Source organism: Poromitra crassiceps (genome assembly GCF_964638095.1).
Source record: "Poromitra crassiceps genome assembly, contig: HAP1_SCAFFOLD_1803, whole genome shotgun sequence".
NCBI lineage: Eukaryota > Metazoa > Chordata > Actinopteri > Beryciformes > Melamphaidae > Poromitra > Poromitra crassiceps.
Genome location: NW_028150613.1, coordinates 1 through 13,733, shown reverse-complemented (window position 1 = coordinate 13,733; position 13,733 = coordinate 1). Strand labels below are relative to the sequence as shown.

General features: G+C 42.1%; 1 protein-coding gene across 1 annotated transcript; it reads left to right on the top strand.

Moving 5' to 3' along the window:
* Positions 1-519: 519 nt before the first annotated feature.
* On the top strand, positions 520-10,288 carry LOC310772042 (pleckstrin homology domain-containing family M member 1-like; the record flags this gene model as incomplete). Its single annotated transcript, XM_083664512.1, has 6 exons — positions 520-698; positions 2,146-2,235; positions 5,877-6,121; positions 6,885-7,574; positions 7,930-8,395; positions 10,157-10,288. Coding segments are annotated over exons 2-6 (1,587 nt in total), but the record flags the coding sequence as incomplete, so codon positions are not given.
* Positions 10,289-13,733: the final 3,445 nt, after the last annotated feature.

Here is a 13,733-nt window from a genome sequence, read left to right as displayed (position 1 = left end):
TAGTTATGTTCGAACTATTTGTACTGTAATAAGACATGAACACATTACAGGTTTAATTAAAGTTGACGGTTTTGCAGCGGTGTTGTCAGCTGTCTTGGCTGTACACTTGCTTGTCGCAGACTGGAGACAGTAGGCTACAGTACATGAAGTCCTCACATGTCAGCAAATGGAACAAAAACATCAGCTTGTAAAAAAAAAAAAAGTTGTGATGCCTTTGTGGTTCCCCGTAAAATAGGACGTTATAAATACGACTTGTTTGCGCATCCATTGATGTTTTGATTCATTCATAAAAAAGGACAAATAAGGACAACTAGGTTAAACAAAGAGCAACATATAAACATATAGAAATACTAATTATTGACACAAGAAGCTAAACAATATACGCCAAGCTCCAGCTAAGGCACTCTGCGATATTAATGGAATCCTCAATTCCGCGTAGACATTGAAGGCAGCATTGGTCTAGTACCCATGATGCATCTGTCCTCAGCTGGCTGATGACAAGCGTCTCACCCACCGCTCAAGAAAACAAATGGACAAATTGTCCTTTTTTAAGACGTTATATTTCAATAATTGCGAGGAAAAACCACTGTATGGATTGAATAACATTTGTCGGACCATTTATCTTTAGTTTGCAATCACTGACAGAAAGTACAGCGCCGTCTTCGGACCGTATTGGCAAGTTATAGCCAGCCCTTTCGGTAAGTAGGCTAGCTAATGTGACGCAAGTGTGGTTAGCTTAGCAATGTCATGTTAACGTCAATTCGCAGTAGTGCCATGTTTTGACGATAATAATAGTTAACGTAATGCTATTCAAGTCGTGGTCCTGAGCTGCTTTTTTCCTTGTTTGTTTGTTATGAACTCCTAATTTTCATCCGCTTCTGTTAGCGTTACCAAGCTTCAATGCCCGTACACACCAAATACTCAACCAGGTCCATCATAAATAACGCTACGTTATTACACTATCTGACAGTCGATGTTTGGCGATTGCAGAGAGCAGGGTTGGCTTTAACGTTTAATAGCAAATAAGCTGTATAGCCATCTTGGTGGACACAGTGATTTTATGGCTTTTAGCCTTTTACTTGAATAAGCACCTTATAACGCTACATTCCACAAGGTTAGATCTAACATTTAGAAGCTGTGTAATCATAATCTGATCATTTCACAGTCTGGATCCTGATCCCTGATTTCCTGAACTCGTTCTTTCTCATTGAGGAAGTTCGTATTGCACCACATTAGCTACTTCCCTGCACACAGCTCCTTTATAATCAGCGTCTCACGTGACTTGGTTGAAAAGCTGTACCAAACAAACGTTAATATCTCAAAAACTATACATCACCTATCTTATATTTTGAGTCTCTGAGTGAGAGTAGAATTAGCTAAATGGTCTGATGTATAAGACAAGAATGTAGTGTTAAAGTTGTGTGAACTGTTGCAGTTTTAAAATGTGTGAATTGAGTGGAAATAGTACGGCCTGCTAGTGTGAGTTGGAACATCACACACACTCAGGGCTGGCTGGCTCCATAGGGTCCTATTATAATAAAGGTTGGAAAAAGGATGAAATATAAACTGTGATTTCTCAAAAAGTACAAAAGATATCAAAAAGCTGAATTAAGGTGATAGAGTCCTAAAAGCGGTAAGTCTTTTAAAGGAGAATTCTGTTTTCTTTTTACACCCTGGACCTTATTTCCAGCTTTAAATATGATGTTTAAGTCACCCTGACAACTTCGGTTTGAACTGCTGTTTAAAACCAACGGCAGTTTCACCCAGAAGTATAGCCAATCAGTTTATTTACAGACATGCTGAATCGCCCTAAATGATATATCACAGAACACAGTCTCATGATGGAATGGAATACATGTAATCATAGAAGCTGGGAGACAAACATATTGGCAGCATGTAAAAAAAAAAGGAGGGGGGGATATTTCATAATTGTCATGTGCCTCGTCTGCCTGGGTACACAGTTACTGTTTGTTTACTCAACTGAATTGTGTCAAAAGTCATTTCAACAGCCAGGGAGTAGACTTGAATGTAGTTGTAATAATTAGAGAGATACTTGCAATTTGAAAAGGGCTCATTGTTGGATAAACCTGTTATGTCTTACACATCTAGAGGGAATTGTTTTTTTTGTTTTGTTTTTTGTTTCAGTGTGCCATGTGGGAATAATTATTCTCTGGAGGTGCCATGCTAGCCACACAGACACCAGATCCGCCACCACAGGCTAAAGATGTCAAACAGGTAAGGCAGCAGCCTGTGTGCAAGATCTTGTTACCCCTGTAAGAGTCTGCTGCTCTTATTGCTTTGTCTTTGCTTGCCGCTGGTTACGTTTGCATAGCAAGTCATTCTGAAAGCTACCATCATCAGAGACCCCACTGTGATGACTTCAAATGACACTTTCCTCATCTGCTCTCTTGACAAAGTGTGAGATTGACTCTGTTGGCTCTAGGATTGCTTTTTGTTTTAAATAGCACATGTTTTGATCAGGCATTTCTGTTCACGTTATGTTCAGACGCGGCGGTGGGCCAAATTCTTCCGGGTTGTTTTAACACTTCCGGCGGTCACCGCGCGAAATACAAAAGAACGTCAGAAGAAGAGAGTTGTTTTTGTAGCGGACAGTGCAGGGGGTAAAATAAAGAACGTAGCCTACTACTTTGAGCTCGGTACACAGCAAGCAAGCGAGTATCCACTGTTAGCCAGGTCAGATAACGTTATCGTCGACAATGACGAGCACTTTCTTGTAAAACATACCTGGACTCCAACAAAGAAAGCTTCAGATGGTTTTCTGTCCTCCGAGCGCAGCTCGAGCCACTTACGTCTATAAGACCTGCAGACGTTAACGTCATTCCCTGGAATGCGAGAATTAATGAGCCAGTTACATGGCGTTGCATTCTTAGACATTGCCGTTTGCTTTTATTTGGTATGTTACATACAATTGTCTAAATTATTAATTAATTCAGAGTTAGATGATATTGGAGCAGCCGGCCTTTTTCGTTTTCTTTTCTTTTTTGCCGGAAGTCGTCACACGACCACACCCGGGTCAAATGGGCGTGGCTACATAAGGTGAATAGCATTGTATTGTATTGTATGTTGTAATTCAATCTTAACTGTACTATTGTTTTTAAATTACGTTTAGTATTCATCTTGGAACCTTCTAGTGATCCATTCACTTGCCTGCTTATTAATCAACTTGATGCTGTTAAAGAGGTTAGACAGAGAGTCAAAGGCAAAATTGTTGCTTTTCATCATAGAAGAGAAAGAGAAGTAAAGACAGAGAATTAAAGACAAAGAGAAGTATAGACAAAAAGCATGCAAAATGAATGGCACACACTCTGCTCAGTCAGTTATTGAATTGAAAATATGTATGGCTGCATAGTTGTTGTTAAACTGCCGTAGTTGTTACTTTTATGCACTTCAGAGTAGGCTAGTAATGGCTGAGCAGCAATGCTTTACAGACATCTGGAAGATTTGGTGTATGCTACTAAACTGATTGGCCGACTCACGCAACGAATGCATTGTGAACTTGGCTGCTCTTTTGGCAAACTTTTAAAACCCTAGCTTAGTTGAAGTAGAAGTATTAATTCATCATTTTTATCTGTGGGAAAGAGGATGCTATTAAAGCAGACAAGGAATTTGCCTTTTGGAAAGATATATTTTTAAGCTTGGAGCTCAAGTACTGCTGTGAAGGTTTTGTTCACAAGCACAACAGCAGGTTGTTACAGTGTCCCGGCCGGAACACACAGCCCATAGCATTTCAGACTGTCAAGTGTTGACGAGTAATCTCTAGGTCTATAACTTATTGCATAATGTAGGCAAGCTTATTACATGTTCAGGTTTCCATCAGTGTCAGCTGACAGCAGGTGCCATCATGTGTTGGTAGGTAAACTACATGCCGTGTTTCATAGTCACATGGCCAATGACCCCACTATATCTGATGACAAATCTTTTTCCACATTGTGTTGTCATGTCAGCAACGCTTGTGTTATGATATATTTCTACCTTGCATGGAAAAGAAAAGATGTCTCATTAATGTGTATGTGTAGGCTATTATTGCAGTTAATGCCAATATTGGTTTTAATGAGTAACCCGGGTTGGGTATTGTTGTTTAGATTTGAATTCTGATTCTGCTTATCGATTCTGGTTCTTAACGATTCTCAATTCCGATTCTTTGAGGCGCGGGGTCACAGGCCACAGGTCACATGCTTATTTAAAAGATTTTTTTATTTTTATTTTACCCATTACACAAGTCATATTCATATTATCATAACATTACTTGTTGTTTATTATGAACTTTGTAAACATCAACAGTTTATAATTTTTTGTATAAAATCAGTCCATCTGATGGACTTTTCCTGCATTCGCGTATGGGCCGTTTCAACATTTTTTGAGTATATGGTCTTAAATTAAGGCTAGGTATTTTTTTGGGGGGTATTTGACAAAAATCAATCATAGTTATCATTTTTATACGATCCTAAGACCTATTTTCAAAAATACTCCTCAATTTACTCCTGGTCCATCTGATGGACCCATTGACTTCCATTGAAACCACTCTATTGGTACTCCCAGCAAATTTTCACAAAATTAATTTATTTCATTTATTTCAGCGGGCATCCTGGACCAAATACCTTGAACTTTGACCTTAATATCTAACCTTGGAGTTGGTAGAAATTTTGGGGGAGTTACATGGTCTCAAAGTCCATTGCGTAGTTGTCCCATTGATTTCAATGTTAATTTTGCACAAAAAGAACTTTTTTTTTTTTACTTCCAGCAAATTTTTCAAAAAATCATTATTTCCTTGATGTTACACATCTCACCTTGACTCAAGCGGTTAAAATTGTAGTTTCTAATGTGTTTGCCTATTTCCCCATATTCCCCCAGTTTTGGCATAGCAATCAATTCCATACAGTTTACATGAAATGTAAAAAAAACTGATTCCTATGCCAAAGATGGGAAAATATTATAAAACTGAATTTGACAGTCCACACTACTGATTTGAAGCCTTTAGACCAGGATAGATGCTGGACTAAAGCTCGTTTGTGTTTTTTGGGGAAAATGGCTGGTAGTCCAAAACATGCGCTTTTTGGATTTTTGGCTCAAAATATGAAAAAATACTATTTTTACAAAAAATCACAAAAAATACAAAAACCCACTGATGATGTCACAATGTCTGTGACATCATCAGTAATGTCATCAGTGACATATTATTGACAAAAAATCATCTCATGACATCACTGATGATGTCATAGGCTAGTGATGTCATAGCTATTGTGACATCATGCCTGCAAATCTTTGATACTAGGCATCTTGCAGTGGTGACTTTTGTAAAACACCCCAACTTGCCCATAATATCAGACCCAAAGCCAGTTTGTCTTTATGGAAATGGAAAAAAAATGCTTTTTTTTTTATGTACTTTTTTTTTTTTACTGTACTTACTGTACACTGGCATTTGAGGGGTTAAATTCGAATAGGTATGAAATGTTGGTATGAGGTATTAGGGAAGAAGTTACCAATGAATTATAAACAGTCAAAAATTTAAAAATTTAAATTAATATTTATAAATTAGTACAGAATGCCCGTTAAGGTCCATCAGATGGACCAGGAGTAAATTGAGGATTCCGCGGCAGCAGGGTACAAGGGTTAAATGAACACTTTATGCAGCGGTCCGGTCCACGCAAAATTTAGGAATCAATCAGCAGAATCAAAATTAAAATTTCAATTCCTTTGGAATCAGAATTTTGGAACCCGTTTGATGCCCAACCCTAAACCCAACCCAAGTAGCCAGCCTGCTTCTCAACATCAGAACCATACCTTAGTTGATTTTTGACGATGGAAACGAGGAAGCTGTTGATCATTCAATTTCCCACATTGCATTCAACCTCCAGCACATCAAAGAGAAGTTGGCACTGTCACTCAAGGCCCTGCAGAAGCGATATATAACGTCCGATTCTGTGGTGACCAGCGAGGATGGAGACGCTAACCTCCTCTGCTGCGCCCTGGAGGCCATTTTCATCCACGGCATCAAGAGCAAGTACATCCGCTCTGAGGTGGGGGGCCGCAGTAGGAAGGGGGACCGGGGGCCCCTCCCCGAACCGTTCTTCTGGACTCTGCTCAAGACCGTCACCCACCGGTGAGTGGAAGACAGACTGAGGGCACATTTACACTTTACAGATAATAGGACTTCATTCAATCGTACATCTGTTAATTATTAAAGCTGTGTTCACACCGAGATATTTATTTTTCGCTCTGTCGCTTGATTCAACCCTTTGGAATCGCTCTGTTTAAATTGCTCGTCAACAGGCACACGAATTGACGTGGGGGCTATAACGTTACGCAATGTCATGATGTTTGTCCACTACGAGCCACCGTAGATGTTTACAAGCTAAGCCTATCAGCGTGCTCCAAACACGAGCTCCATACCGGTAGTACAGACTTCACTTAATGTCAGCTGTCAGCCTGTCAATGCGGTTTGTTGCCACACAATAAACCAGCGGTTTGTTCCAAGCCAGTGTGATCCTTGACTCGCTCTCACACGGCAGCCAATCAGCGTTGAACAGCGAGCGACTGATGCCAGCGTGTTTTCGCTCGAGTTGGGATATTTCATCTGGGGCGACGAGCGTATTTTCTCCCTATCGCTCTGTCTCTGTCGCTCGGACGCCCAGCGATTTTTCTCCCGGGCGAATATACGCTCAATCGCTCGTTTGCATTGACTTTGTATGTAAACTCGATGCCAGCGAAAAACTTTAATAGGTCGGTGTGAACGCAGCTTAACACTGTTAATTTTAGATTGTTCTCGAAAAGCCTAGTCTCTTTTGTGCTGTCTTGCATGGCGTGATACCTTTGCGAAGTAAAGTCACGATATAACGACAGAACGTGCTCTGTTACCTTCCCAGGGATGTGATCACGGAGCTGGAGAAGCTGAGCTTTGTGGGCACGGACGTGGGCCGCTGTCGGGCATGGCTGCGCCTGGCTCTCAACCACGGCCTGCTGGAGTGCTACCTCGCCTCGTTGTTCCGGGAGGGAAAGCTGCAGGCCCACTACCAGCCCGCCGCCCTGCTCCTGAACCTGGAGGAGAGGGAAGTGCTGCTCAGCTACCTCCAGGGTCTGGCCTCACTCACATTCAGCCTCTCTTACAAGTCGGCCGTCCTCAACGAATGGACCACCACCCCTCTGGCCCTGGCCGGACTCTGCCCCATGTCCCAGGCGGACGCGCTCGACCCGCCCCTCAATGGGGGGAACCCTGCCGTGTCCAGGCCCGTGCGTAAGGAATCGTGGGATACAGCGTCTCAGTCGTCCGGCTCATCGGATGCCGCGCCGGACGTGCAGAGAGGATGCCCGGGCGTGCAGGTGGTGGGGAGGGGAACCGGGGGATTGCCGGCGGGTAGGACTGCACTCACTTCATCTAACTTGAGCCTCGACACCACCGGCTCCTCTCAGCTCTCCTCCAGCCTGAGCTCGGACAGCCTCCTGCAGGGCCAGGAGCCCCGCAGCCCAGCTGGGGAGCAGTGGTCCTCCTGTGACCTGGATCTGTCCTCCCCCAATGTCAACAGCAGCACCAAGAGGCCACTCAAAGAGTACGTGTGGTGGGTGAGCATGTGTGGTGGTGGGATACGTTGACTCATAAGTGCCTGACCACCATAAGATGAATGGTATCGTGGTTAGAACGGGGTCTGTTATTGGCGAACATTCACTATCGTCCCAAAGCCAAAAATAAGTTTCAAGAGTTAAGATTATCTGCTGTATAGTCATTTGTGTTGTATGTTTTTCAGTGATTTCTAAGAAAGAATGCAAGAGTCTTTTAGTCAATTACACATAGGAGTTCAGAAATCTTAAAGCATGGATTTTACTACACAAATAATAGGCAGTTCTAACTACTCTGATTCATTGCTGACAAGTGATTTCCCTGTCATGGGTCATGACTTCCTCATGTCTCTGCAGTATGCAGACTGACTTCCGGGAGAGCGGCCATTGCAGTCAGGACTCCATGCGTGAGGACTCCTATGTCTCCAGCACGGGTCCGGACCACTTCTCTGAGACTGCCACTTTCAGTGGCTCCGACAGTGAGACCCACGGTCCCACTACGCCCTTCCCAGACCTCATGGACCAGGTCCCAACCTCGATCCTTGCCGACGTAGAACCGCCACCTCAGCCATCAACCAACGAAAACCATCCTAACCACTCGGAAGAGTGCTTTAATGCCTCTTCTGAAATACGCTCGGACACCGACACGCCCTCCGCCGTCAGCGAGCCTGTGGAGAGAATCGACGCCACAGGTACCGAGGGGAACACTGAGCTCATGCGGAAGGAGAGGGAAGCAGAGAGCAGCTCCGAGCCTTCAGCAAATGTACGCCCACATCACTCCAACAGCATTCTCAGCAGAAAGATGTCCTCAGACTCTCTATCGGTAAGTGCATTTGCAGAACACGTCTTGGTCAATATGTTGCACGCACAACAAAAACCACAGGCCTCACTTTGCCTCTGTCAGAGCCCATCATAAGACTGACTTTGACCACAGTCAACGTCACTGTGATCCATGAATCAATGAAATCATTTAGTTCCGCTGTGTTGTGGTTCTGGAGTACAGCTTCAGGGGCTGTTCACACAGAACGTGTGTATTTCAGATCAGTACGCTTTGGAAATCATGTCGAGAGTGCTTCCAGCGCGCACAGACCACAGTCACGGAGCGTTCACGGTCACACGGACGGTAGCCAGCTAGTTTTGTCTGTTTGATGTTGTTGATTGTTTGCACTGTAAACATGAAAGCCAGATTATTGACAATTCTTGCAGCAGTGGAGGTTGAAGATCCCCCTGGCAGGAGAAGAGGTAGGAGGAGTGACTGACGAGCAGCGTGCTTTTCCTCCAAATGTTCTTTTTTCAGCTTGAAACGCCCTCATATACAGTATACTATAGCTACTAGCAGAAAAATACACAATACATATGAATACGCAGGAATCACTCTTTAACATGGTGCTCTCTGCACTCGACTCAGTCTGTCCCATTTATACTGCAGGAATGAGTCCGGAAGTAGCACTTTGGTTCGTAAGGGGAAAAGTGAATGGAATTTTAAAATGGTGATTTTGGTTAAATGTATGATATAGCGTCTGTGGTTAACAAAAGTTTATGCGAGTGGTAAATTGTGTTCAGCGGGATAATCTTCACAAATGAGACCCACTCTTATGACTTTTTAAACGTAAATGCATTTTGAAAATGCTTCAAAAGTCATAAAAGTGGTTCACGTTTGTGAACCGCCATATTTTGTTTTTATTTTACTTTTATCCTGTGTTTACTTGATCCTTTTTCTGCTGGAAAACTGCTGCCATGCTCCATGTTTGTTTTAATTTGTTCATGTTTTGTTTTTTCATGTATTCGCTATGCTTTTTATATCTGCTGCACACAAATTGCCCTTCTGGGACAAATAATAAACTTGAATCTTGAATCTTGAATCTTGAATCTTGAATCTTGAAGATTATCCTGCTCAACACAAATTATCACTCCCTCCCATAAGCTTGTGTTAACCACAGATCTTATTTCATGCATTTCATGGAAATCCCCATAGTAAACTCCCATAGCCTTTTCACCCTATGAACCAACATGGTGGCGATTTGGGGATGACAACACATCACATTCACAAGGCATACAAATGAAGGAAGACTATGGATGGACAGATGGACGCTTCTCCATTATCTAGGCCTGATAAAACCCATTGAAAACTTTGACTTTACACAGCAGATTACCACTGCTCTAGTCATCAGCCTATCAGAACAAACAGATTACACCTGCTCTAGTCAGCAGCCTATCAGAACACAGTAGATTAACCCTGCTCTAGTCATCGGCCAATCAGAACACTTTTAGCTTGTTGAAGCAACAGATACCCACCAATGATAGGGAGGGAAAAATCAGTCATATGCTTGATTTTTCATTAGCAGAGAAAGCACTGCTGGTATCCATACTATTGCAAATGAGTATTGTATCCGTTTCAAATTTTTTGTATTGCTACTTATCAATACTTGTTGCAAATGAGGACTGTATCCGTTTACGGTAAATTGTTTAGTATTGATACTTTATCGATACAATCGATGCACTTGACACCCCTACTCCTTCCTATCTGGTGTATTCGTTAACAGCTCATCACAGCATAAAGAAACCTCTGTCATTCACATTGCAGCATTCCCATTCCTGGATCTCTGAGGACGATATCTACAAGCCCCATCTGGAGGAAGTGTCAGATGTGGACGAGTCAGCTTGTGTCAATGGACTGAGCGCTCCTGAGCCCAACATCTCGCCATCACCCCCCAGCGTAATCCATCGCAGACAAATAGGTATTTTATGCGCAATAGGTTTGATTTTTGGAAAACTGAATGAAACAATGCAATATGTGGTGTTGTAGTGAATGTTATGAGACGATGCAAGGTAGTGTATTATTATTATTATTTTTTTTATAGTCTGCCCATGGTAAAACAAGTTGAGTAGAGCTCAATGTCTTCATTACGTCTACGTTAAGTTACAGAAGATTTTGTTATTAGCTTTTGGGGGACTGAGCTTGTCTTATGAAACCTTTTGAAAAATAATTATGGTAAAACTTTTGACGGACTTTGAAAATAAATTGTCTAAGCAAGACATTTGTCTCGATAGACTGGATTCTACCCATCAGTGTGAGAGAATGTTGTTGCAAATTAGCTTTGATGTATGTAACCAATTGAGTAAATGTTATAGTTAGAGCTGCAACTAACGATTATTTTCATTATATCAAGTAATCAGTTGATTATTTTCTCGATTAATCAATTGTTGTTTGGTCTCTATAGCATGTCACAAAACGGTGAAAAATGAAAAAGGCTGGAGTCAGAGGATTTTGACTTTTTTTCTTAAAAAATTACCCAAAACGATGAAGCGATTATCAAAATAGTTGTTGATTAAATTTTCTGTCGATCGACTAATCGATCAATCGTTGCAGCTCTGGTTATGGTGAGTAGAGTACATTAGAGGGTAACCCTTTATTTGGAGAGTCTACAGAGTATTTTCAACATTTCAACAGCTTATTAGTTGACATTCAACAATTCAATTGTTGAACAGATGTTGAACAGATTATCTATAGAGTCTATTCGTAGAGTCAATTCGTGAACATACCTACATGCACGAGGTGCAGGTGTGTGGAACAGGAAGCAAACAGAATCTGTTTGTTCAATCTCAATTAATAAGATATTAAAACAACATCTACTGTACAGACAAGCCAAACAGTTGAATTGTTGAATGTCAACTAATGTCAATTTACAAGCTGTTGTAATGTTACAGTACAAATACTCTTGACTATAGTGTCTGTAGACGGACTATCCAAATAAAGTGTTACCCATTAGGGAGACATGTTTGTATTGTTGAGCACTAGCTGTAGGGCCAGTATAGAGAAGTTGCATTCATGAAATGAACTTTGGACAACTTTATAATCCAGGTCAAACTCCAGCAGGTCAAACGTTTTCTCTGCATATAGAGACAACAACCATTTCAGCATCTAGTAGTGAGGCAGTAGAACCATTTCAGCATCTAGTGAGGCAGTAGAACCATTTCAGCATCTAGTGAGGCAGTAGAACCATTTCAGCATCTAGTGAGGCAGTAGAACCATTTCAGCATCTAGTAGTGAGGCAGTAGAACCATTTCAGCATCTAGTGAGGCAGTAGAACCATTTCAGCATCTAGTGAGGCAGTAGAACCATTTCAGCATCTAGTAGTGAGGCAGTAGAACCATTTCAGCATCTAGTAGTGAGGCAGTAGAACCATTTCAGCATCTAGTGAGGCAGTAGAACCATTCCAGCATCTAGTGAGGCAGTAGAACCATTTCAGCATCTAGTAGTGAGGCAGTAGAACCATTTCAGCATCTAGTGAGGCAGTAGAACCATTTCAGCATCTAGTGAGGCAGTAGAACCATTTCAGCATCTAGTAGTGAGGCAGTAGAACCATTTCAGCATCTAGTGAGGCAGTAGAACCATTTCAGCATCTAGTAGTGAGGCAGTAGAACCATTTCAGCATCTAGTAGTGAGGCAGTAGAACCATTTCAGCATCTAGTAGTGAGGTAGTAGAACCATTTCAGCATCTAGTGAGGCAGTAGAACCATTTCAGCATCTAGTGAGGCAGTAGAACCATTTCAGCATCTAGTAGTGAGGCAGTAGAACCATTTCAGCATCTAGTAGTGAGGCAGTAGAACCATTTCAGCATCTAGTAGTGAGGCAGTAGAACCATTTCAGCATCTAGTGAGACAGTAGAACCATTTCAGCATCTAGTGAGGCAGTAGAACCATTTCAGCATCTAGTGAGGCAGTAGAACCATTTCAGCATCTAGTGAGGCAGTAGAACCATTTCAGCATCTAGTAGTGAGGCAGTAGAACCATTTCAGCATCTAGTAGTGAGGCAGTAGAACCATTTCAGCATCTAGTGAGGCAGTAGAACCATTTCAGCATCTAGTGAGGCAGTAGAACCATTTCAGCATCTAGTAGTGAGGCAGTAGAACCATTTCAGCATCTAGTGAGGCAGTAGAACCATTTCAGCATCTAGTGAGGCAGTAGAACCATTTCAGCATCTAGTGAGACAGTAGAACCATTTCAGCATCTAGTGAGGCAGTAGAACCATTTCAGCATCTAGTGAGGCAGTAGAACCATTTCAGCATCTACTAGTGAGGCAGTAGAACCATTTCAGCATCTAGTGAGGCAGTAGAACCATTTCAGCATCTAGTGAGGCAGTAGAACCATTTCAGCATCTACTAGTGAGGCAGTAGAACCATTTCAGCATCTAGTGAGGCAGTAGAACCATTTCAGCATCTACTAGTGAGGCAGTAGAACCATTTCAGCATCTAGTGAGGCAGTAGAACTATTTCAGCATCTAGTAGTGAGGCAGTAGAACCATTTCAGCATCTAGTGAGGCAGTAGGGGGAAAGCGCAATATTTAAAGTCAAGCTGAAATTACATTTTACAGGGTATGTGTGATTCCGTGTTGTGATGTATTCCGAGTGAAACGGGGTAGAGAGGCGGGACATAGCGTGTGGAGGAGTTTGATTTGACCGTTGGAAAGTGGGCGTGTCTGGGGTGAGGGACTGGACTGACTGAATGTGAGGCGAGTGTTGCCCTGCCCGTGCCTCTCAGCAGCGCGAGACGGCAGTCCGACAAATCTGAAACCTAGCCGTCACGTTTCAATAGCATGTCTATGTACAAATACAATATCATGTAAATCGCTGGTTCACTGCGCCGAACTGCAGAGCAGGAGACCGGGCGGTTGACTCCCTCCGAGCGGACAGCCTGCTCCTACCTGAGGGAGAGAGGCTGAGACTGACGACGGTCTTAGAATTTTCTCCTAGCCATGAACATTGATTGGCAGCTGTCATGTCATGATATTATTGGTTGAATTTGAAATTGGTTTGAAATTTGATAGTATTAATTGATGTAAGCACACTGTAGATTTAGTTATGAATGAAGACAACCTTTTGACTTTTGATGTGTGTTTTTTTTATGCATATAGGTGACCAGGGATGTGATCTAAAATATTTAAAAAGTCATTTTGCATTTCAGCTCGACTTTAAAAACAACCACTGTCGTCCGTCCGTCCGTCCGTCCATCCGTCATTGCTTATTTCAGTAAATAATCAAATTATTTGTCAATGCATAGATCATATTAACTCAGTCCTTATTATTTATGATTTTCCTCCTTCACCACAAATGAGTAAAATAAATAAATAAGAAATCGTAAAGTGTGAGGGCCAAAACTGG